Here is a 26,369-nt window from a genome sequence, read left to right as displayed (position 1 = left end):
CTTGTTCTTGACCCGTTTGGTATTGTTTTTGATACCCTTGGTTATTTCCGCCTCGGTATCCACCTTGATTATTATAAGATGGCCGTGAACCAAAATTACCTTGGCTACCTTGGAAATTCGGGTTCGCTTGATTTGACGGGTTCCCATATCTAAAGTTTGGATGGTTCCTCAATCCGGGGTGGTAGGTGTTTGAATTCATGTTGTTGTAGTTCCTACCACCTCCTCCTTGACCTTGACCTTGAACCGCATTGACTTCCTCGTACTGCCCTTCCAACATCCCTTGGCAGTTTTCAGCCGCATGACCTATTTCATTACACAAAGCACAAACATTATATATTTGATTAGTGGTTTGAACATTACCATCATCTATGGCGTGCACTTGTGGTCGGTTAGTGGTTGGTCGGGCTCTCCTTGAAGCTTGGGCCTTCCTTTTTGATGTAGTTGCCATGCTTTCCAAAAAATCCCAATCTTCATTCTCATAATTCATTCCAAACGTCCCTCCGGTGATAGACATTAGATCACGTGCGTCTTCGGCACTCAACCCCTCATGAAAGGCGTTCATCAACTCCCATAACTCAATTCCATGATGAGGGCAGTTTTTAATCATCATGTTAAAACGCTCAAACGCCTCATGAAACATCTCACCGTGTTGTTGTTGAAAGCTTCTCAATCCCTTCCTCGCATCATTGGTCTTTTGGGCGGTGTAGAATTCATCCAAAAAGGTTTGTTGCATCTCCCCCCATGTATATATTGATGCCGAAGGCAAAGTGTAGAACCACTTCTTTGCCTTATCCTCCAAAGAAAACTGAAATAAGACTAACTTGACTTCATCGGCCGAAAAACCTTGACTCCCAAAAGTGTTGCAAATTGAATCATAGGCCTCTAGATGGAAATACGGCTCCTCCGTTGCTAACCCTTTGTACTTCGGTAAACTTTGCAACGAGTTTGTTCTTACTTCAAAAGTTCTCCCTTGGTTGTTGTGAGGGATAACCACCGGTGAAGGGTTTTGAGTAATGATTGGCCTGAAATGTGCCTCTATTCCCCTTGCTTGTTCCCTAAGATGCCTTCTTGGAACACCCAATCGGCCCCTTGGACGAATAGGACCCATTGGTCTTGGTATAGGCCCTTGTGGTGCAATTGGTTGTTGGGGCATCGGTGGGTATTGATTTGGCCTTTGAAATTGTGGGTATACATGTTGTGGCCTAACTTGTTGCAATGGAATAGGTTGTTGGATTGTTGGCCCTTGTGGTCTTGGCCGAATGTGTTGCGGTATAAGTTGTTGTTGTTGCATTCCACCAACACTCGCCATCCCTTGAGATTGACTTTGAACATACCCAAAATCCCCTTGATCACCATAATCTCCATAACCGTACCCATCATCTTCATACCCCTCAAAGTCTTCGAATCCCTCATCATAACCACCCCCTTGAATTCCTGAAGTTTGCCCAAATGGAATGGTCGAATACTGAAAACCCGACTGTTGTTGTTGTGGTCTAAAAGATGAAGTAGTATGCACAATAGTCGAATTGGGTGCAATTGTGAAGGTAGATGATGCTTGACCCGTAGTTGGGGGAAAGAAGTGAGATAATGGTGGGATTGTGGTGGATGGATCGTAAGTGATGGTAGGCTCAGTTTGAGTGGTGATTGGTTGAGTGGAGTTGGTTGGTGTAAATTCAGCAGTGGTATTAGGTAATGTAGTGTTTGGTGATGGTTGGGTGGAAGTAGGTATAAAGGATGAGGTTGTTTGACTGGTTGTAGGTGGAATCTGAGAATCAGCCATGATGTTTCTCGGTGTAATGGGTGAAGTGGGTGAACCAATGATTTTGTTTTCTCGCACTAAAACTCGGTTTTGTCGTAGCGTTCTTTCAATTTCCGGATCAAACGATAGCGGTGATGACCTGTGAGAGCCTCTAGTATGCATACACCTGAAGTACCTGCACACTAAACACAACCAGCGTAAACCCGAAAATAACAAACAAAACTATTAAACTAACACACGTTGCGCACTACTCCCCGGCAACGGCGCCAAAATTTGACGTGATGTCGTGGGTCACGCAAATTTAATCCCTAAACAACTGTAGTTAGCGGTAGTAGGGTATCGAACTCAGGGAGTATGTGGAAATTGTGTTGATTGTATAGCTTTGTATTTAAACTAAAGTTAAACTAAATTGCAGAAAATTAAAATTCAAGATTGTAGATTGTTGTTTTAGAAAACTAAATTAAGAACTAATTCAAATCAAAGTTGGTTGTAAACAATTAGGAGAGAATAATGATCACCCTAGGTTTCAGTTTCTTTAAACAATTGTGTGCAATTTCACTAGAAAGAGTTACATAGACATAACTCGTGTATATGTGATTGAAGTGATAAAAGGGAACAAAGTACTCGGATTAAATAACGCGAGGTTGTTTCCCGATGATCTATTAACCAATATCCAACCCTAACCCTTCCCGTGATATCTCGGTTGCCAGCGGCACCAAGAACGTACGATTAAGACTAGAGATTGTAATATGGATTAACACGCTACAAACAACCAAACATACACCATGACATTCAAGCAGTGCAAGATATCATTCTAGAAATGCAGAAATTAAACACACAAAAGTCTTAGAAACATTCACCTAGGATGATCACCGGAGAGTTTAGCCGGACATGGCTCGGTGAATCATCATCAACATCAATCTAATGTTCATACAAATTAAAAACACAAACCGAATGATTGGAAATGTTCACAAAGCAAGCCCGTGCTCCAAATTCGCTCCCCCAAGTGTCCAAGAACCGTCAATGATGAGATAATACCAAAAGACACCCAAAAACCGATTATAATATGGCAGTTACATATTTTCCGTGCAGGCTCCACCGTAAATTACAGCTCCACCGTAATTTACGGTGGTCAACATTTTGTTACGGCTCCAATCTCCTGTGTTACGGTGGAAGCTGAAGTGAAAAAATAGTCTACCGTAAATTACGGTAGAACCGTAATTTACGGTACTCGGCTGCCTTCACTTCCTTGTTGTTCTTTTGTTCTCCTCTTGACCCGTTTTCCACCAAAGCCTCCAAAAGCTGCCTTTGATCCATCTTTTAGCTCATAATTCGTACCTGAAACATAAGCATCGTAGTTATCTAATTCAAGATAATTACACGGCTAATTGGAGGATTATTTCATATTTTAACATGCTTAAGGGTTGTCCAAAGGACCACCCGTCAGGGTACAGGAACAGGGATCACTGCGAATGGTAAATCCCCAACGGGATGGCCATCAGCAGGCTCGGCTACGACGTTAGGCAGCGCAAAGGGCTGGAAATCGTCATCATCGGTACTGGTGGTGTCGGAAGTGTAGACCTCTCGCTCCGACGAAACTATGTCATCTGATACTATCTCCATGGGATCTAAAGTATCTGAAACTCCAGTGTCTGATGAAGATGGCATGATGTCTGTAATACAATCACACATATGCACAGACAATCAATCATATAATCAAATAAACATGTTAGTCACCAATAAGTAAACAAGTAATTCTCCTAGTCTCACTAGACTAACCTCCCAGCCTCTCAGACTGAACCTCCTAGTCTCTCAGACTAACTCCCTGGCCTTACAGACCAAAACCTCCCCAATCTTTGAGATTGGACCCCTCAGTCTCCATGACTGAACCTCCCAGCCTTTAGGGCTGAACTCCCTCAGTCACCACGACTGAACCGTAAATTTTGAAAAGTGCTCATACTTTTTGTTTGTAAAAATGTTTTGTGTCCTGGATCTGGACATAATGTATGCAATGTAAAAATGTTTTCGTGAGAGCCCTAATGATCATAGTCTAGACTCGAGAAGGAATCCTAGTTCGCTATGATCAAAGCTCTGATACCAAGCTGTCACACCCTGGCTTTGCGGAAGCGTAGGTTTATTTGGTGTGACTTCGTAATACCATAGCTTAATCACAACAAAGCTATATGAAAGTAAAACCAGGATGATCATCCATTGATTCAAGTTTTAAAAATAAAATACGACAACATTGTTTTCAAGAGTCGACACATGCAACGAAAATACAACAAGACATAATAAAAATATTGTTCATACGACACAACCATAAAACATGAAATAGACACAGTTTAAGACTTGTGACTCGTCCAGGAAAAAGTCACAATCCCTAAACTCGAATGACATCATTCTTCTTACGCAGCTTGACGACATAGCATACCTTGCCAGATCCCTAATTTCCTGAAATACATGTAATTTGAAAAATCAACAAAAAGTTGAGCGAGTTTATGTAAAAGTGAGTATGAATAAACCTTTGAAGTATGTATAAAAGTCCCTGGTATGTAGCAATAAGGAAAAAAAAGAGATCACCAATGGGTTGCAAAGCCATTGGTATGTGTGAGAAAGTGCAGGGAAACTCAAACCTAGCAGATTTGTAGCGGGCTTCCGGCTGTAAGACACAGTCACCTCTATGGGCCTCCCCGGCCTCACGGGTGTGGGCTCGCTACACCCAAATAGATCTATCACTCTTGTGTCCCTCGGTCCTAACAAAGGGGATTAATGGCCTCGAGCATTATACCCACCCCTCACATGATCTAGTTGTAGTAAAAACCCTCCCTACGCTAACCATACCATGTAATAAAAGTTGTAATAGTTGTCGCATGTATTTCACCCCCGAAGTATAAAACTGAAAACAGTAAAGAAAAAAAGGGGACATGAACTCACAGAAGTGCGTCTCGAAATAGTCGGTCCCAAATCAACCTGCTGCGTAACGACCTACACGTACTAACTTCTATTAGACGGACGGTCGTGCCTTGGCTTAAGGTTTAACGTTTTTGGGAAATAGTTAGACAACTATTTCGTATTTACACTTCTTAATTATTAAATAAGTATATTCCTTCCCAAGGATGGGGGAATTAATACATGTGTGTTTTTATAATTCCGAAAATATATTTTTAAGTCTCACTTGAAAAATATATTTTAATTACTTTGTTTAAAATGTTTTAAATTTCCAAAATATATATATATATATTTTTCCCAAAAATATTATATTTTATTCCTTAAGTTTTTCCCAAAATAATATTTCACCAAAAGTATTCTGATAAGAGTACTTTTCCGAAAATACATAGGTTACATTTTTAAAGTTCGTGTTTTATTACGATACTTATATAACTTAAATATTTATTTTGTGAGAGCGTTGATATTATTTTGAAAGTCGTAATTTCATGATATTTCAAGTTATATTATTTTTACCCTAAAAATAATATATACCTAGTTCACAAAATAATCACGTAATCACACAAGCGTCTTATTATAAAATATATATTCTAAATATATATTTAACAAGTTTTATTTACGAAAATCCACCTCCGGTACTTGGTTATTTTTGTAATAAAAATCATGGCGAAGTTTATATTTTGAAAACAAGTTAAAAATATATTTGTAACCATTTACTAGAAAAATATTTTCTAAGTGTTATATTTCTGGAAAAATTTCGCCAGAGTTTCCTCTATAACTGGAGGTGTCCATGCTTTTAGCATATCATTTTCCTTTTGTAAAATCAATCAACCACTTTACCAATCAACAACCTACAATATTTATTCATCAATCTTGACAAAATATGAACAAATCATAAACTCATGAACTTGAAGGTTTATAAAAATATGTAGTAAATCACCAACACATTTAGTAGGTTTTGTTATTTCTAAAAATAAGTTTATATCTTGTAAACTTCATTTTTAAAGAATTTGAAGTTTAACAACTTCTAGTCAAGGTTTACAAAAATTCTTCTTTGTTAGATTTCTTGTTACACAAGTGTTCATACGCTTGTTTATTTACCAAGTTTGCTTCTAGTTCATAAAATATCCGGGTTTTAACAAAACTAGTATTTTCCGCTTGGTTCTTCCGAAAAACCACTTGTAGATCTTTAGATCCACAAGTTTACAACTTCATTTACAAGAAAAATTATGTTTATTCAAGTTTCAAGTTCATGGTGGATGGTTTCATCATCTTTCAAATTTCTAACACTAACATACTACTTGTTCATGTTCTTGAACATGATCTAGTATGTCTAGATGATGATCCATCCTACTTTTAGTAACAAATAACATCAAATAATCACAACCATACAAGATTCACAAGATTTACACACATATCTTGTGACAACTCGTATTTCAGAACCCTTCGTTGTACTTTGATGTAACTTACTTTGACTATATGATATGATTATGTGAACTATTATGATTATTGAATGCATGATATGTGGTATGTGAATGAACCAAACGTTTATCCGAACATCAAACCCATTCGGGCCACGCATCCGACTCGAGACCAAGAGGGGAGCCCGGTATAGGATTCGGCCCACTTCCCTTGATTCGCAAACATATACCCATTAGGGGTTTAGATTTCCTTTTACTTGCAAAACGTCTTCACACACGCAAACCCTAAAACTCTCTTTCTCCCTCTCGTTCCTCTTGAAGCCGGTGACAACACCGTCATTAACTCGAGACCTCACGGCTTGCAATCTCTATTCCGGTTAGTGAATATTTACGAGTTCATGTTTGATGATGTTTCTTGCATGATGATCTAGGGTTATTGTTACATGATAGATCGAGTTCAGGTTAATCGGCTTATGTAAATATCGATTATGAATTGTATAGGATGCATGTTTTAGAAACCGGATTGATTATATTATAGAACCGAATGATTGTAATTGGCCGTATGTTACATGATTGATAACCATTGCCATGCTTTGATTTATGAATTAGTGTGGATGTTGTTTCATGTGCATGATCATTGATCTAATTGCTGATTTCATTGTTCTTGATATGATATGAACGCATATGAACACGTTTGAAGATGATATGAATCATGATAATATATTTAAGTGTTATGAGTATTGTTCATGATTTGGTTATGATTAGGGTTCTTATGAATCAGTTGATAATTGCCCTGTTTGATCGATGATATGCTAGATGGATGGTTGGAAATTTGTTAATTGATAGAATGTAAATAAGGAAACTGTTGATTGATTGTAACCGAATGACATAATATTCGGATGACTAACTGATCGCACAAGATCTCTTAGTCGCACAAGAGGCCCACTCGCACAAGACTCCGAGTCGCACAAGGAGTCCAGTTGTACAAGGCACCCACAGTCGCACAAGGGTTACTGGATCGCACAAGTTGATGTTTGTTTAACTGTTGGGCCTCAAAGCCCAAACCCAGTCGCACAACCCAAGCAGATCGCACAAGTCTGCTCGGATCGCACAAGACTTGTGTTATCTAATTGGGCCGATACATGTTAGGACTGTTATGTTATATGTTGGGCCGGGTAGTTTTGGGCTCCAACGGATGACTCGCACAAGGTCACTAAGCTTGTGCGAGCCCAATACGGAATACGAGAAAACTGTTGTACGTAATGTTGCATGTTTGCCATGATTCGTATGTGTCTTACATGTTATTTATGTGATGCTTGTGTGTGCACTACTTGAAGTCAAAACCTGACTTGTATGGTAACCCTGTTAAGACGTGCTTGACCACTCTTAGTTCAAGAAACCTTTTTGTGTATCTGCCGAGCAAACCAAGGTGAGTTCACACAGCCAAGGCATGGGGTTCCCAGGGTGGGAATGGGATTGGATGATTTATTCGTACATACTTAGTTAATGGAACCTAATGATATGGTCCTCGGGTGAGGAAGGGTAATGATAAGATACGGCTAGACTAGTATACCAATTGAACTGATCTTCGCACACACGCCGGGGTTGGCCGCGATATTATGACTGATCTTCGCACACATGCCTGGGAAAGGCCGCGAACTATACATACTAAAACTTCGCACACATGCCAGGGTGGCCGCGATACAAATATACCTAGTCTAGAATATTTGGGAATATTTCCCCTAATCTTCGCATACATGCCGAGAGGGCCGCGATGGAAACTAATACGAGACATGACTTAACGAACGAACATAATGCTACTCATACTGTTACAATTACTGAACTGTACACTGTGAACTCGCTCAACTAGTTGTTGACTCTCTGCTGCATGCCTTGCAGGACCTTAGGTACATATGGAGCTTGCACAAGGAGGAGCAGGTCGTTGTGGGCATGGATCGTGAATGCTTATTAAACGTTTATGACATTACACACTTAATACTTATGTTGGGTTTTTACATTTATGTTTCCGCTACACTTGATTATGTTGGTTTTGAAAACACCTTTCGTATTGTTGAATAACGATTACTACTTATATACATGTTCAATATGATTGGTGGCTTGATCCTGGTCATGTCACGCCTCCAAGCGGTGGTACTCCGCGTGTGATTTTTTGGGGGTGTGACATATCTTCTCTTTATCCACCATTAATCACTTATGTTCAAGACTTTAATGCAAGTTCTTTAGTGTTCTTAATTTTTAACCATTAAATCACCTATTAACCACCATAAACAAGATCAAGATGATGATTAGAAACACTTACTACCAGCTCAAGGCTAGGGAAGAAACATGATGTAAATGTGGTGGATAAAAGAAATCTAGAGCGGTTCTTGCACTTTCGAGAGCACCGGGCTTGTTTGTATGTCACCTTGCACCTTTGAGTATGTAAGAAATGGTTGAACAAAGGTTGGAAGTGGTGGTGGTGTGGTGGAGAGGGGGCGGCCGTGAGGTGGTGTAGAGGGAGAGAAGATGTTGTTGCTTGTTGTGTGGAATGAAAGAGAATGGAGAACTATCATGCATACTTATAATCCAATTTCACTAATGTCCAATGTGTAGTGTGTTGCCTAGATACCAAACATGAGCCAATAAAATAATCAAGGAAATGGATGTGTGGGTCACCCTTAGGTGACCGTCGACTAGAGGGGGGGGTAAGGGTTGGGTGGTGTAATGATATGGTTAAGTTTAAATTGAAATCCAATGGTTCTAGTTAGAATATTAAGTGTGTTTATTAATATAAGGGGTGTTAGGATGTTCGGGGACCCTAACTAGCTCAGAAAAGTAAAAACAATGTCTTTGGCAATATTTTTATGTTCCGGATAAAGTCCGGTTGTTTGGTTGGATATTGATCCGTTAAAGTGCTAAGTGAAGCTATAAAGTGTCTTTTATAGTGTTTTTAGTGACACACTAAATTCCCAACACTTTGGAAAGTGTCTAGTATCATTTTACCAAGTTTTTGCGCTTTACTAGTTATGTTAAATGCTGAATTTTTGCATGTAGTGCAGAATTTTGTAATTAAAGTATGTTTTAGGCACTTCCGGTCACTATAACTATCACTTAGTGACGCAGTTTTATGATCCTCACCTCCCTACACTCCCTACTAGTGTAGTAATCTATTCCCGGCTCATACTGGCCTCAGAAACAATGTCTGTCTAGTGCTAGCAATGTCAGCATGTTTACTGGGTTATCCGCTCACTGTGCTAACTGTGCTTTTGTGCATCAAGTTTGTCACTAGTGTTTTGTGTGTAATAAATGAAGTGGCGGTAACAAAGTATGATGCATGAGTATGTATGTATCAGAAAGCAGAAAGCAGTTTAGTCATAATTGTAATTAAGAACAGTAATTAAGCACTAATTAAATATTAATTAATTTGTACGGATACCTGGTTTGGTGAGGGTTTTCACACTTTCGCTATACTATATGCTATATAAACTTTTGTACTCACCTTTACATTTTATGTATTGACTTTATTTTAACGTATGTGATAGGTTGACTAGGATGCTATGACTGCTGTGATGAAACGAAGTAGGAGGTCTAGAAACAAACTAAATAAAATCTGAGTTGTCGGAACAATGTTTTGGTTTTGAGACTTATAGCTGTGATGACTGTTTTTGCTTTATAAGTTATTGGTATGGGACATTAATGTTAAACATATTGTCATTAATAGTTGTTGTGGATTCTCTTGGACAGTCTGTTTCGCTCAGTGTCGCGCCCCGATGTTTACGCCATCGGTTGGGGTGTGACAGATTGGTATCAGAGCCATAACTGTAGGGAATTAGGAAAGACACGACCTAGTCCGGGTTTTGATGTCTTAGGATTGACCTAGTCTATAGTCTAAGTACCAACAGACCCGCTCTATGCGAAAACTACATCTTCGTGCGACCGCATACTACAGCTTCGCGCGAAGAAGGCCTTTCCTAATGCCGGAAACTGCTTAGCCTTTCCTATGGCTAACACAATACACACGTTTACGAAAACACTCGGATAACACAACCGAGTGATTTGGTCAAGACTAGGTGTGAAAACCAAGAACTCTCGATTAAATCGCTCATTCTACGCGTATTTCTACTCTCAGCACGATAATCTTTCGTTGAGTCAGGAGTGAAATCCATATCTCAACGAAATTCTCCATCTCTATCTCGTGGTTTAGCCACATTTATAGGAACGAAGTCGTTAAGTTAGGGGTGAACCCCGCATCTTAATGACTAGTCCCACTCTCCATTTTGGTTTTACAAAACTCTCACTAAAGTCTCGATGGATTCCAATGACTCGATTCACGTATTAACTGGAAAGATGAGTGTCGTTCGCCCTCATTGCGGCAAGAGCATAGTCTAGAAGGTCAAAGCGTGTATTAGAGGTCGTTGTGGATAGTCGAATCACTTTGGGTAGTCGATGTCTAACATCCAAGACAATCTATTTCAATTCTAAGCCCGCAATCGTTGATTTTATGAGTTATCGATTTTATGTGTTTTACGTGGTTAAATGTTTATATGTTTCGATTCTAGAGATTTATTCGCTTTACCACTCAAAATGCGCACAACTCGCACCGCTCTCTTAACTCAAAACGCTAACAGATCGCAGACGAACTATGAACTCTCGCAGGCTATACTACTCGCTACCACTCGCACTCTCGAAACGCAAATCGCTGCTTTGAAAGATAGGTGAATACGTGCAAAATATGTAGGAGAATACGTGCAAAATATAGGTGAATATGTGCAAAATATGTGCTTACGTGGACTACGTGCTTCTGTGCTTACGTGCTTATGTGCTTAAGTGCCTATGTGGACTATGTGCCTATGTGTTATGTGCCTACGTGCTCCTGAGCTTTACAACAAGGAAATTTTACGATACGCTAAACTTTTTTGAAAACCCGATATAATCGAATCTCGTCTAAACCATACGATGATGTCTGCTGCAGACAATGTCTTCCCTTGGTTCTCACACTCGCCGAAATGCCCAGAGAAGCAGAGATGACAAGCGGATCGCTTCTCTCGTAGCCAGGGAAATGGCTAAAGTCATACCTCAGATCGTCGGTGAGATTAACGAGGTCAGCAGCAAATCGTATGTTGAATCGAAGAGCGACTCTCTGAAAGCACCTTTTAGCTTCAAATAATTCAAGCCCTGCGGTCCTGCTAGCTTCATTGGTGAAGATGGACCCAGTGCTATGTTCCAGTGGTTTGACGCAATCGAAGTCACCTTCAGGCAAAGCGGGTGCCTAGAAAATCTGCGTACTATTAACGCAACTGGAGTTTTTCAGTCCAGTGCTCTGGACTGGTGGACTACTGAGCGCAACAGGTGCGGTAATGATGCAGCTTACAGACTTTCATGGGAAGAGCTCAGGGAGCTTATGATGAAGGAGTTTTGTCCTCCTCATGAGATGCAAAAGCTGGAGAATGAATTCTAGCATATCAAACAAGAAAGAGGTGACAATGCTGGTCTCACCGCTTGCTTCAAGCAGTTCAGTATTATCTGTCCTGGTCAAGTGACAACTCCGGATATCACGATCAAGAAATACATTTGAGCTTTACCCGACTGTGTAGCTGAATTTGTTCAAGCAGCTAAACCTGCTACTATTGAGGAAACTTACCAACTCGCCGCTGAGATCAATGATAAGCGAGTTTTAGCTGGTTATTTCAAAACCACAACCAAGAATCTCAACCAGGTCACTGCTACTCCCGCTCCTGAAACTATAGCATCTCAAGTTTCAAAGTCTTCACGCCAGAATCGCAAGCGCATGGGTAACAACAACAAAAACTACGCTACTACCGCCGCTCCTCTCAACGTTGTACCCGTCCAACCCAACCAGAACCAGAACTGACAAGTCGCAGCACTTGTGACCAACGTACCGCCTGCTAAGCGTGCGTACACTAGTCCTCATCCTGTGTGCCCTACTTGTACCTATCATCACCCAGCTGGGATAGCTTGCCATTTTTGTGTCCACTACAACCACTATGGACACTTCACAGCAAACTGTCGCGCTGGCCCACGTCAACAAGCAAAAGCTCAAGCTCAAGCTCCTCCAGCCCCACCCGCTCAACCTCTTGCTATCCAGGGTAACCAAGCAGCTCCTGCTCCCGCTGCTCATGCACGAGCTTGCTACTCATGTGGTGACCCGAATCATTTCGCTAATGTCTGCCCGAATCTCGTGGTGAAACAAGAACCGCAACAACCACCACAGCAGCAGCAACAGCAACCGTAGCAGCAGCAACAAGCAGCCCACGGAAGAACTTTCAACATCAATGTCCGCCAGGCTCAAACTGACAACAACGTTGTCATTGGTACATTTCTCGTTGACGGCAGTTATGTTTCGTGTTTATTTGATACTGGAGCCGATAACTGTTTTGTGTCGTTTGAATTCGAAAAGCTCCTAAACCGTAAACACGCTAACCTCCCAACGACATTCGACGTAGAAATTGCCACCGGAAGAACCGTCACCGTTAGTTCTGTACTCTGTGATTGTACTCTTGAACTCAACAATCACGTTTTGCCGATCGATCTCATTCTGATGCAACTTGGTAGTTTCGATATCATAGTAGGCATGGATTTTCTTCGTGAAAATCGTGCTGAAGTTGTCTGTTTTGAAAAGATGATTTGTTTCTCTCTTGCTAATGGCGACCAACTCTGTGTTTATGGCAAAGTACCTTCGAAGGAATTAAGGCTCATGTCGTGCATACAAGCAAGTAAGTATCTCTGAAAGGAATACATGGCTTTCTTAGCGCACATCATGGTAGCGGAGAAGGAAAAGGAAAGGAAGCCGATGGAAAAGGTACTTGTGGTTTGTGATTTTCCTAATGTCTTTCCTGACGATTTACCTGGTCTACCTCCGTCTCGTGATATTGGTTTTCGTATCGATCTCATTCCTAGAGCTAACCCTGTCGCTAAAGCCCCTTATCGCCTCGCTCCGTCCGAAATGCGTGAACTTTCTAGTCAACTCCAGGAATTACTTGATAAAGGCTTCAAACGCCCTAGCACGTCTCCATGGGGCGCACCTGTCCTTTTCATGAAAAAGAAGGATGGATCGTTCCGAATGTGCATCGATTATAGGGAACTCAATAAGCTTACTATCAAGAATCGCTATCCTCTACCCCGAATTAACAATTTCTTTGATCAATTGCAAGGCGCTACGTGTTTTTCTAAGATCGATCTACGCTCTGGTTATCATCAATTACGAATTCAGGAGGAAGATATCCCTAAAACCGCTTTTCGAACCCGCTATGGCCATTACGAATTCATCGTTTTCCCCTTTGGTCTTACCAACGCACCCGCAGTTTTCATGGATTTGATGAATCGCATGTGTAAACCCTTTATCGACCGCTTCGTCATTGTGTTTATCGATGATATCCTTATCTATTCGAAGTCGAAAGCTGAACACGCACAGCATCTACGTTTAGTTCTCGAGCTTCTCCATGGGAATCGCCTCTACGCCAAGTTCTCCAAGTGTGAATTTTGGCTTGAGGAGGTTCAATTACTCGGTCACATCGTCAACAGTCAAGGTATTCACGTCAATCCAGCGAAAATTGAAGCAGTTAAGAGTTGGATTACACCGAAAACCCCGTCCGAAGTTCATTCTTTTCTTGGATTGGCGGGTTATTACCGTCGATTTATCGCTGATTTCTCTAAAATCGTTGTTCCTCTTACCTCTCTTACGCATAAAGACAAGCCTTTTGTTTGGGGAACTGAACAAGAGGAAGCCTTTCAAACTCTTAAGTGTATGCCTTGCAACGCTCCCATACTTGCGCTACCCGATGGAAACGACGACTTTGTAGTCTATTGTGATGCCTCTAACCTAGGTCTTGGTTGTGTTCTTATGCAACGAGACAAGGTTATCGCATACGCGTCTCGACAGCTTAAGGTTCATGAGAAGAACTACACAACCCATGATCTCGAACTCGGTGCAGTTGTTTTTGCGTTGAAGATTTGGCGACACTACCTATATGATGCTAAGTGTACGGTCTTCACCGACCATAAGAGCCTACAACACATCTTGAACCAAAAAGAGTTGAATATGCGCCAACGCAGATGGGTTGAACTTCTCGACGACTACGACTGTGAGATACGCTACCACCCAAGCAAAGCAAATGTCGTTGCCGATGCTCTTAGCCGACGAAGCTATTTACATATTGTTCGTAATGTTCAAGCCCAACACGACCTCGAAGCCCTCATTTGCGACGCTCAACACGGCTGTTTTCTCGAGAACACTTTGAAGGATGAACGAATTCTTGGAACCGAAACCCAACTAGTGAATAAACCGAATGGTATCTTTCACTATCTCGATCGCATATGGATTCCTAGTCACAATAATCTCCGCGAGATTTTGCTGACTGAAGCCCACAAATGCCGATATTCCATTCATCCTGGTGCCGACAAGATGTACCAGGACCTTCGTGCCAGGTATTGGTGGCCAGGAATGAAGAAGGATATCGCCCTCTACGTTTCGAAATGCCTGACTTGTTCCAAGGTCAAGGCTGAACATCAGCGACCCTCTGGCTTACTCGTGCAACCCGAGATCCCGATGTGGAAATGGGAGAGTATAGCTATGGATTTCATTACGAAACTCCCCCGCACGCCATCAGGTCACGATAGCATTTGGGTTATCGTTGTCGTCTTACGAAATCCGCTCACTTTCTACCCAATATGAGAAGACTATAAGGTGGAACGATTAGCACGAATCTATAGTGACGAAGTCATTTGTCGACATGGGACACCTCGTGATATTATCTCTGACCGTGATGGTCGATTTACCTCGCGCCTTTGGAAAACTTTTCAATCCGCTCTCGGTACTACTCTTAATCTCAGTACCGCTTTCCATCCCCAGACCAACGGTTACACTGAACGCACGATTCGCACCTTTGAAGACATGCTTCGTTCGTGCGTTATAGATTTTGGTGGTAATTGATATTCGCATTTACCTTTAGTTGAATTCTCGTACAACAATAGTTATCACGGTAGTATACAAATGGCACCATTTGAGGCATTAAATGGAAGAAAATGTCGATCGCCTATTGTATGGCACGAGATCGGAGACGCGCAAATTACCGGTCCTGAGTTATTACAAGAAACGACTGACAAGATCCTCCAGATACGAGACAATCTCTTGAAAGCGCGGAGTCGTCAAAAGAGTTACAGCGATAAACGCCGCAAGCCCCTTGAGTTTGACGTTGGTGATCACGTACTCCTAAAGGTTTCACCTTGAAAGGGGGTGATCCGATTAGGCAAGAAAGGAAAGCTAGCGCCTCGATACGTTGGTCCCTTTAAGATTCTGGAAAGAATTGGCAAAGTGGCCTACCGACTCGAATTACCGGAGGAACTCAGCAACGTACATCCAACTTTCCATGTTTCGAACCTCAAGAAGTGTCTAGCCGAAGAAAACCTGCATGTTCCTCCCGAGGATCTGCAAGTTAACAAAACTCTACATTTCATGGAAAAGCCAGTAGAAATCATGGACCAAGAGACCAAGAAACTTCGACGCTCTCGCATTTCAATAGTGAAGGTTCGCTGGGAAGGCAAATGATGTGCGTAAGTGTGTATATGTTTTAGATATATATTTTGAGCCCTTTTTTTACACTTTAGCCAAGTTTTAAATTTATAAAACACGATATTTACTAACACTAAACACACATATGGGTAAGTGCACCCATCGTGGACGTAGTATAGTGTTGGTAAGATACCGAGGTCGTCCAAGGACACAAGAGCTTTTAGTACCGGTTTATCCTCAACGTCTAATCAAATCAAAATGTAAGAAAAAAGATTTTTAAACTAAGGAAATAAAACTAACTAAATGCTGAAAAATAAAATAAAAATAAAAACAGACAGACTCCGACTCGTGTGTTAGTATAACCTTTGATTATTTTCGCACTTTTGCACTTGTTTAAGAGATTATCTTAGTTATTGTAGTAGGCCCCTTTTTTGAAGGCGACGTTACCCTCAACCCAGTAGTTTGAGTCAGCAAGGATACAATCCTAAAGGGTCGGATTATTGAAAGATAATTAATTAAGTTATTAATGCAAATTATGGTAGGCCCCTCTTTTGGAGGTGACGTTACCCTCGACTAAGTAGTCTGAGTCAGCAGGGATACAGTCCTAAATAGCCGGGTTATAGTATTAATAGTAGTTAACTTATGAGGGGATCAAAGAGTTTGGACCCCCGCCATCCAATACCTTTGGGTATTGAAGGAGATCCTACTAAATTTGACCAGGTCCCTTGCAGGACCTCTAAACGCTGAACAAGGGCAAGACCCTTACCAAACCGTTCCCTTAACCCCCGACCAGGTAGCCAACATACCTCTATATAGACCGTGGAGATATGAATGGTGAAAATCTTTTATTTTATACTAGTCACTTACCCGCGCGATGCGGCGGGAGTGGCAATTTACAATAGTATAATTGTTTACCGTTAGTTTATCCGTCGTCTCGTGATATATTGTATAGTACTTAAGTTAGTTTTCTTATTCGTGATATGATGGCACTGGTTTTTCTGTTAGTTTATCGATTCTTTGGTGATCTTCTACAAGAAGAGTACAAAACAAGGAAGTAGATGTAATTAAAAATAAGAAGAGTTCAAAATAGTCAAGTAGCTGGACAAAACAATAAAAACAAAATGTGGGGAGTCTCTTGTATCTCTTCCTGTTTTACCAATACATCCGTTCGCTTATGACTTTCTTGCATCTTCTCCTCTACTGTACCAGATTTCGACACATAAAAAAATGTTAGACACTTACAGGTGATTTAAAATAGTAATTAAAAGGTAATTTCTGGAAGCAAATAAGGCACAACATCTACTAACTTACCTTCTTTTTGATACGGATGCGATTAATTGATCACGCAACACTTCCTGGTAGACAACATTTGATGTGTAAACTCCGCGTTGTTTGAATTCTTTGGCGAGATGTACCAACACCTTCGTACTTTGTCTTGAAATCCCTCTTGATAACGCGACATAAAGTTGTCCATGTGAAAATACAGAATCCGGTAGATAAATACCAACGTTCGGAATTGTTTGACCTTGAGCTTTATTAATCGTCATGGAAAAGCTAAGTCGAATTGGAAATTGTTTTCTTTTCAGCTTGAATGGGAACATGTCATCTTCATAAAGGGTTAGAGGGATTCTTGGCAAAAAAACTTTTTTTTCCGGCAGGTTGACCAACTGCAATTTCCGCATCAATAACATTTCGCATGAAACCCTTACATATCAACCGCGTGCCATTACACAGGCCATGTGATGGATCGATATTACGTAACAATATTATTGGGCATCCAATTTTTAAACCAAGCTTATGAGGCGCCAAACCACTAACATTTAGCGAGTTTAAGAACTCGACCGGATAGAAGTTACGCTGATCGTCTTCAGCTTCATCAAAACTGTAATAAACTTTTTCCTCCCCTTGAAAAATTTCAATCATTTGATTATTAATCTCGTCAACACTCTCATTTTTAGTGGACAATATTGCTCTAGAGATTATATAATCTGAAGAATATACATTATCTTCAATTGATGGAAAGATGGCATGGATCAATTCTTTTATAGCGTTTTCTCTGTCGTTGCACTGAATTGTCATGTCATCAGGTATGCGAATATAGTTTCCTTCGATTGGTTCTTCAGTTCCATCGCCGACTCTTAAAAGAAATTTAGAAAACCATGGATCTTTCAGCGCTCTCATATTTATGGTCAACCGCATCTTCTTAGTCAAAGACCAAAGAGGTGACATTCGTACGCTGGAGACTACAATCTGTGCTCGAGTGCCACGTTTAATAACCAGCAACACCTGTCTGAAGTCACCTCCCATAACCATTATCTTCCCACCAAATGGGAGACTAACGCCTATAATGTCTTGGAATGTACGATCGACTGCATCTATCGCCTGTCGTTTAGCCATCGACGCTTCATCCCATATGATTACTTTGGCAGACCGAATCAGTTTTGCGGCCCCACTCTGTTTTTTGATATTGCACATTGAATTATTTTCAAGATTAAGAGGAATCTGGAATCTTGAGTGAGCCGTTCTACCTCCTGGCATATTATTAGCCGCTGCACCTGATGAAGCTGTTGCGAGAGCAATAAGACCACGTGACCGAATTTCAGCAAGCAAGGCAATGTACAAAAATGTTTTTCCAGTTCCACCTGGGCCATCAATAAAGAACACGCCTAGAAGATCATTATCAACATGCATCATGATCTCATCAAACACGTTTTTTTGGTCCGGATTAAGTGAATCTTTGGCACTCAAGTGTTCAGGTTCCAAAACAATTCCATACTCTTCTTGTAACTCACGATAACCTGCATCTTGTAAGTTAACATCGTCTGTTATCTTAGGAAGGTCGAATTCATTGATATTTTTACCCATGGATTGTAGCAAGACACTAATTTCAGTAAGAACCATATTTTGAACTCGTTCTATACTTTGACAGTGTAACCGATGATCTTCAGACAGTGATTCAAAATGGTCATTCCATAACTTTCGAATATCTCCAGGTTGGCAAAAAATCATTATGGTCACAAATAACCTTCGAAGAGCATTGGGAAACTGAAACGTAGAGGCTTTTTCGAGACATTGTGATAGATATTCATCGTCTTCTATTAAGCCTAACTCAAGAGCTGCTTTTCGAAATGTCTCACACCGTTGACCATTAACTGTGCAAAGATGTTCAAAAGAAGTAGGCCCTCTGACATTTGACAAAAGTAGGCGTAAGTAGTACCTTTCTCCTTCGGCTGGATTAGCGGAAACGATACGACCTCTTTGTTTTTTACCGCCACGAGGATTCCAACGGCGTGTGCTTCCATTCCACGTAAAGTGTTTTGGAAAATCTTTATACAAATATACCCTTGTTGTTTCATCGATTCTATTTCTCTCAAAAAATGCTGTTAGCATGGTTCTCTTATCCCTTTCCCTATCAACAATATTAGACATTAAGTCATCATCTCTAAATCTAACCATCTGATTATTTGGGAGATGAAGCTGTAAGGCTAAAACAGAAGGAGAGATTTGAGAAAGAGAGAAGGAAAAAATGTGCCACATAGCCTCTGGGGGCGATATGTAGCGTGCATCTTGAAAGCTCTTTATCTCATTAACAACAACCCCTGGCTCACTTTGATCAACTTGAATAACCTGTTTGTCATGTCCTTTATAAACATATTTAAAAAGATATTTCACAGATTTTATACTTGAGCAAACTTCAACATTGATGTGGCAGTTAAACATCATCAAAAGCCTTGGGTTATATGGGACCACCCATCTATTATCAAGTGTTTTTCCTCGTACATCCACTTCTATCCCGGTGTCTCTCCTTCGATACAACGGATACGCATCTTCTCCTTGTGTTGTCTGTTCATTAAATTGTCTAGGATAATGAAAACGACAAATTTTAGGATCACCCTGCATACAAGGACTGCTTAATCGTAAATTGCCGCAAGGACCGTGAATCATGTGCTTGACAACCATCTCATGCAATTTGGGTTGTCTTTGTTTGTTAGGAATTTCAGCACACACAACCTTATCATAATGGTCGGCGTTATTGATCTTGTGTTGCGGGTACATGATAAGGAGAAAATGTGTGTGCGGCAAACCACGCTTTTGAAATTCAATGACATAAACGTATGACTTAACTTCCCCAAGGATATGTTTCTTGAAGAGTTGTTCCTTAAGATCTTCTAATTTACCCCGGAACACTCTTGAAACAAGGTCTGGACGATCTTGTGCAGTTTGACCAACATGTAAATTATCACATATCTCAGGCCACTTAGGATTACACGTCATTGTAAGGAATATATCAGGCTTGCCGTCGTCTTGAACTAAAGTCATCGCATCTAGAAACCGACGTCGCATGTCGCGAGGCCCTCCGATGAAAGATGCAGGCAACACAATTCTTTTCCCGACTCTGTTTGCATGAACCTCACCAGCATTGACGCAATCCACAAGACCTTGGTACAAATCGGCACGTATCTTAGCCTGGTTTCTCTCACAAAATTCTAAGCGTGATGTCTCAATTTTTATGTAAACATCTACCACAAACTGTTGTAGCAGTCTACCACCGAACAGAAGCACGTTTTCGGTAGATCGAATCTGGAACTTGTAACAGTAGTACTCTCGCATAGCCACGGTTGTTCTACCACTTCATGTGTTAGCCTCTGAACGATGAAGATGTTTTAAAAACAAACTATTAATAAAAATAAGACGCATTACGGTATTTTTATGATCTTCACTTAAAAAGGATAATAAATTGTTGGTACCTTCCATTTCTCCTTCGATGTTGTCATTGTTGCGAACCTCATTTATTGATACTCCGTGACGTGGTATGTTTGCATGCCAACCCGACTCACCATTAGGAAAAAATAGAGGATACGACAATGGATCGTAACAACTGAAGTACGGCTGAATAGTTTGGCTATATTCAGACCTACCATACACAACAATACTTCGTTTATACGAAGTGATATTGTCATTACCTTCAACCCAAATACCAGCAACCTATATAATCGTGAACTATAAGTAAGTAAAATAAGCAATACTATTAAATAATTGTAATTAATATAAACTATTTTATATACCTCCGATGTCGTTGGTCGGTTGTACACCCTTTGGTCAAGTTCAACCGAAGCATTCAAAGTGACTCTATAGTTGTCCAGAGGTCCTAGTTCTGCAAGTCTTCTAAATGTATCGACATATGGGTTTGTAGAAAGAACGCGTGTCAAAATTTGAGTAATACGACGATCAAGATTTGGCCATTGGAGTCTGAGATCTAACTCGGCATCAGGATCATAAAAATACAACTGCAGGTACCTAGGGGTTCCATCCCTCGGAACTAATTGGTCAATTTTGTGATATATTCCTCTATGTGCACGAAAAGTATATACACCGTCTCTCATATTGTTCAATGTATCATCCAACGTCACTCCCATTGAGGCAAAAGAAAAATTGGTGTTATAAGCACGAATGTTTTGCCTAAAAATATTTCCAATTTCATCTTGCGATGTGAAAAGTCGGTGCAATTCCACTGGAATTTCTGAATTTGCTAACACAGTTTTCCCACTCATACAACAAAAGGTATCAAATTCAAATTGAAAACGTTTTGCTCCACAATCAGGACATGCACCACGTTCTTTTAAAACACGATGTTCTCTAGGTAAACGATCGTAAACAAAGTTATATGGATCATCTTCTACATTCTCATTTTGGAATGAAGGTTGATCAACTACTTCAGAAAGTTGAGGTAAAAGTGTACGTGGTTGAATTCGAACACCTAAAAAAAATCGTTGTCTTAAGTAATGAAGGTTATTAAAGATATCAAATTCAATAAAGAAATCAATGTTAAATAAATAGAAACCTCGTGATGTTTTGGTAATGACTTCATCAATTACATTGGGGAATGTAGTTGTCGGCGTAACATCATTAGTCGGGGTTGATGTAATTTGACTACCGTTTGAAATATGCATTCCATTGTACTCCTTACGTTTCACGGTAGAAATACTTGACGCGTTCACGTTTGTCATTTGGGTAAATTGAGTAATATTAGTCTGTAAACTTCTTAATGGTGTCCTTTCTGCTGATCTATTACTCATTAAAGATAGTGATGAAGCACTTTGGGAGACCTCACTACTCCCAAATTTTGGGACTTTGTTATTTTCTTTGCGTGCAACATAATATCTTTTGTTATACCCTTTTCGTTTTTCAGCTCTAGTAGATGAACGAGAGCTAGAAGCTTGATTAAGATGGTTTGGTTGTCCGTTAGTCATTGTAAATTGTTAAAGTGTCAAATACCTTGCAAATTAAATAAAAGATAGTTATAGATGATGAAATTCTGAAATTATTACAAGAATAGTACACGACACTTAAACAAAATAACATGATTACCAGAAATAGAAAACCAAAATTCTTAAAACATCGAATACATAATGATAACATTAAGTGAAAGCCAAACTAAATACTTGGTGAAACAACGGTCTCCACAAACACCGCACCCTTATAACCACGAAACCAAGTAACTGGATAAAGAATTTCGAAGGGCTTCGTATCCATTTCAATAGTAAAAAGCTTCCCTAATTTAGTCATCACAAACCAATTACCGTTCGTCACGTAATGTGTTATATCGCCCCACAATGACAATGATATTGGGGGGATCGGAGGACACGATAAGACCTTAATCCAGTAATCCTCTTTTAGCGTCCACAGGTCAATTGTTATCTCAAACCAGCCAGTCGTAGCAAACATGTGAAGCTCATTTTTTACATTCACTAAAACACCTTGAATAAATCCCGTAGATGGAACAGGTGGAAAGCTTATCTCCTTGAACTGCTCTGAATTAATATCAAAACAAATCACCACATTTGTACCTCCAACCCAACATTCGCAAAGAGTGAAATACAGAGTACCACCACAAAATGTGCCTGGTGACCAATAGAAATTGGGGCTAAGGTACTCTTGTCTTGTTAAGAAAGGAATATTTCTCCAAAAGTTTAATTCCCTAGAATAAACATAGCTTTCATATACACCACACCTACGCTTGATATGTAAGACCTTGTAATCATCGGCATCATCAGCATACAAACCAACGGCATCAAGATTATTTATATAGATTCCAAGAGAATCAGGTGTTGACAAACGCTTGAAAGCAGTAGTTGTTGGATTCCAAAGAAGCAACTCGTTTGTATGATTCAAGCAAACACACAATAATCCATTCAAATGTGAAAGTATTGACACATCATTATTTTGGTGGTCGAATGGTAATGTAACTATTGACCTTGGCCCATAATCATAGGATTGAAAGATGATCGGATGAATAGAGCATGTTAGGTCGTCAATTAAGAGAACTCTCTGGTTAGATGAAACTAATGAGCGAGAACAATGTACCCTTATGAAATCTCGAGTTGACAGCAACGCATACCATTCCTTACAAACACTCCTAGAACGTCCTACGACCTTCGCTGGCACCCTCGTTAATATCTCAAATATTGTTTCAATAGGAAGCTCAGCCATGGTGATACCTTCGTTTAAGATAAATAATTACTTTTTAGTTGTCCAACATATCTAGATTATAGTTTGGTGAAAAATAGGTGTAACCATTACTTTTAATCAAGTAATATAACATACTTGTTATAACATAATATAATATTAAACAAACTAAAGTATACTTCTACAAGTAGGAAAGACACATAAAGGCAGTTAACCAAAAGAAAATCACAAAACACCATCATGGATTTTAATATTCAACAACTAAAGATATAAAAACACCCAATCTTTCTATCATGAACACGGACTTAAGTATAGATCCATAATTTAAATATCTCGTGCCTCGAGCATATCTGGGTCGTACGTAATCCTACTCAGTTCTGTAGACTTCAAAATATTAACTGAAAAAACAAATAAAATACAACTTTTATTAAATTACATGACCCATTAAATGTAACTAATTTTTTAGAAAGTTGATGTTTAAAGCATAACGTACTATCCGGTAGGTGAACCAACTTGACACGTGATACGTATATGATAGACTTTCGTTGCACCGCTTGAATGGTACATATAACATCGGAAGGCTTCAGGAAGGACAAAAACATTTGTATTGTATGACCACTGTACACAACAATTTTGGGGGAAGTTCTTTTAAAATTAGTTTTTTGTTACATACGATGTAATTATTATGTCTCTAATATGTTAATAATGACTTACGTCTTATCTCGAAGAGAAAGTTCGAAACAACAACGATCTCGTTTACCTTCTACTATCCTCCCAACCACATCTACAATGAAATCAACCAAATTGTATACACCATATCTAATATCTAAATATATAAACTTTTATATGTTTAATCAAAAAATAAAGAATGGGATTTTATATGTACCAACAATAAATTTTTTAGGTCTTCTGTCATGCTTCAATTTTTTAATGGAAGGCACCAACGGATATATACAAGCACCTCTTGGAATCGTAAGCTCCAGTGATAAAAGCTTCGTATATTCATTGATGACGATTTTTTTCTCCGAACAGACTAAGAGGTAATTATGGTACTTTGGGTACTCATGATAGTGGAGATTCTCAATTTGGAAATGATTCAACAAAAAAAAGCCACCCATCAATGTAGCGTCATTATATAGGTGTATCAAATGTTGTGGAACGATCGCAACAATTTTTTGTCTCTAAAAAAAGAACACATTTAGTGGTGAAAAAACATTCACACGTATAACATATATAGCAAATAAAAATAATGTTCTTACGTTTTAATCAAGAAAAATAATCACTAATCTCTTTCCCTCGACGTCATGCCAAATAAGCTCGACCATAACAAAGGTTAGATTATACCATGCTCTATCATTTCTCAATGATGAAAATTCGTCGACCGTACAACGACCAGACATATCCTATTAATGTTCAATGTTAGTCAAAGAAAAAATAAAAATTACATATATTTAAATTTATATCTGTTTGATTTTTAAGGTCAAGTAGATAAGAGAGGGAGCCAGCTAAAATTAAATTAATACATGATTAAAATTTAAATAACCTTAAAATAAAAAAGTTATATTAATACATAATTAAAACCGAAACATCTACATAAATAAAATTCAAACTAATACAAAACAAAAATACATTGAAATAAAAATAACTAACACATAATAGAACATTTAGTAAATCACATTAAATATTACTAAAACACAAAACACCGAATCATAGGAGAATCAATCATTATCATCGTCGTTTCGGTGGATGCATTCATCAATAACGTTTTTTTAAGGTTCCCAATTCATTTCTTCATCCAAGGGTGGTTCGTATTCCGCTCCAGGATCGGTTTCGTACCCTTCAGCCCAATTCGGTACTCCTTGTGTTTGATGGGGGTTTTCCACTTGAGGGGGGTTTGAAGATGGTGGATGGTTTGGCACTGTAGGAGTGTTTGCCAATGGACGATAATGCCCCTCCCCAATATGTAGTGCCCCAAATTGTAGTTGAGCAAAGGTATAGTCATACGCCCAAATCAACTCTTCATCCGTCCAAGTATTTGGATCATGATCTTGAGGAATTGTGACAGGAGTTGGGTTTGTGACGGGAGGTGGGTTTGTGACGGGGGGTGGGTTTGTTACGGAAGGTGGGGTTGTCACTGGAGAAGGGTTTGATCGTCCATGACTTGAAGGCCCTTGTGGTTCAACTGGAATTGGATAACCACCACCCATACCTCTCAATTGATATGTGTTTGGAATGAATTGTAAACTGAAAAATATAATTTTGATTGGATATAAAGATCAATTTTTAAGCAAATAAAATTAGTTTAAATACAATTTTATTGGATACAAAGTTATGATATTCTGAAAAAATAAATTATTGACATCGATTGTAGCCGGTTCCTTTGTCTTTCTTCTTAAACAAAACAAAAAAGATTAACTCACCCTAATATCTAACATTATCTTTTCTTCAAATTTTCTCGTTTAATTAAAAAAATTATTACTCACCTTAATATACGATGTATTTTTTAATAATTAAGATACTTTAAGTCTTAACAAATATACGATGTATTTTTTAACAATGAAACTACTTTAGAATCTAAACGTTAGTACAAAACAACCTTCAAAATTTTATAATATATAATTTGTATGAACAAATATACTAAACTTACTGTGTAGCTTTATATTACCTTTTCTATAATCAACTAACTTAACAATCATGTTATAATTTTTTTTTAAAAACAAAAATATTATAGTAAATTAAAATATAATAGAATGCCCAAATCAAATATTAACTACAAATCGATTATCAGAGGTTGTTTGTAGTGGAATTACATAGAAACAATTCTATAATAGTATATATGTCGTACTTTTTGTGGCTTATGGATTCTACCAAAAACATGAAGAGAACAAAATACTGGTCCTAAATTTTAGAATAAAATTCAACCTATAACATTAAATTTTAAAATGAATATACATATTTTTATGAAAAGAGGTTCCTAAACCCTTCTGTTATACATACCATGTTTTGTATAACTTCATTTGTTTATCACTGTTTTTAATGGAATTGTTGATCAGTGGTTCATACCAACCACTTATTTGATCTAATTTGCATACCTTTGTTGCCTCCAAATGGATATTATTAGTATCATTTTCTTTTACAATATAATATATTTTAACTAATTTATATTGATTCTCTACATTAAAGCTTTTATTTTTTACCTATGTACTGAACCAAAACTTGGACGCCATAGCATGGTGCTACAGCAGCC

The 26,369-nt window shown here is 39.1% G+C and overlaps 3 protein-coding genes, 1 long non-coding RNA gene and 1 other non-coding gene across 5 annotated transcripts; 1 reads left to right on the top strand and 4 right to left on the bottom strand.

Moving 5' to 3' along the window:
* The first annotated feature begins 578 nt into the window (after positions 1-578).
* Positions 579-684, top strand: LOC118492806. The gene has a single exon (XR_004894808.1). It is a non-coding gene; the product is annotated as a small nucleolar RNA R71 (small nucleolar RNA).
* A 16,579-nt stretch (positions 685-17,263) lies between these two features.
* On the bottom strand, positions 17,264-20,266 carry LOC110943659. Its single transcript, XM_022185394.1, has one exon. It carries the CDS (start codon positions 20,264-20,266, stop codon positions 17,264-17,266), a length of 3,003 nt encoding a protein of 1,000 aa, XP_022041086.1.
* Positions 20,267-22,090: 1,824 nt separating this feature from the next.
* LOC110943660 (putative F-box protein At3g24700) lies at positions 22,091-23,146 on the bottom strand. The gene has a single exon (XM_022185395.1). The coding sequence runs from the start codon at positions 23,144-23,146 to the stop codon at positions 22,091-22,093; it is 1,056 nt and encodes a 351-aa protein (XP_022041087.1).
* Positions 23,147-23,458: 312 nt separating this feature from the next.
* Positions 23,459-23,715, bottom strand: LOC110939204. Its single transcript, XR_002592065.2, has 2 exons — positions 23,616-23,715; positions 23,459-23,520 (listed from the first exon to the last, which is right to left on the bottom strand). It is a non-coding gene; the product is annotated as an uncharacterized LOC110939204 (long non-coding RNA).
* Positions 23,716-24,891: 1,176 nt separating this feature from the next.
* LOC110943661 (classical arabinogalactan protein 9-like) lies at positions 24,892-25,329 on the bottom strand. Its single transcript, XM_022185396.1, has one exon. It carries the CDS (start codon positions 25,327-25,329, stop codon positions 24,892-24,894), a length of 438 nt encoding a protein of 145 aa, XP_022041088.1.
* Between the last annotated feature and the right edge of the window lie 1,040 nt (positions 25,330-26,369).

The sequence above is a fragment of the Helianthus annuus genome, chromosome 5, assembly GCF_002127325.2.
Source record: "Helianthus annuus cultivar XRQ/B chromosome 5, HanXRQr2.0-SUNRISE, whole genome shotgun sequence".
NCBI lineage: Eukaryota > Viridiplantae > Streptophyta > Magnoliopsida > Asterales > Asteraceae > Helianthus > Helianthus annuus.
Note: the sequence above shows the minus strand (reverse complement) of the source record. Positions and strands in the feature narration are given on the sequence as shown.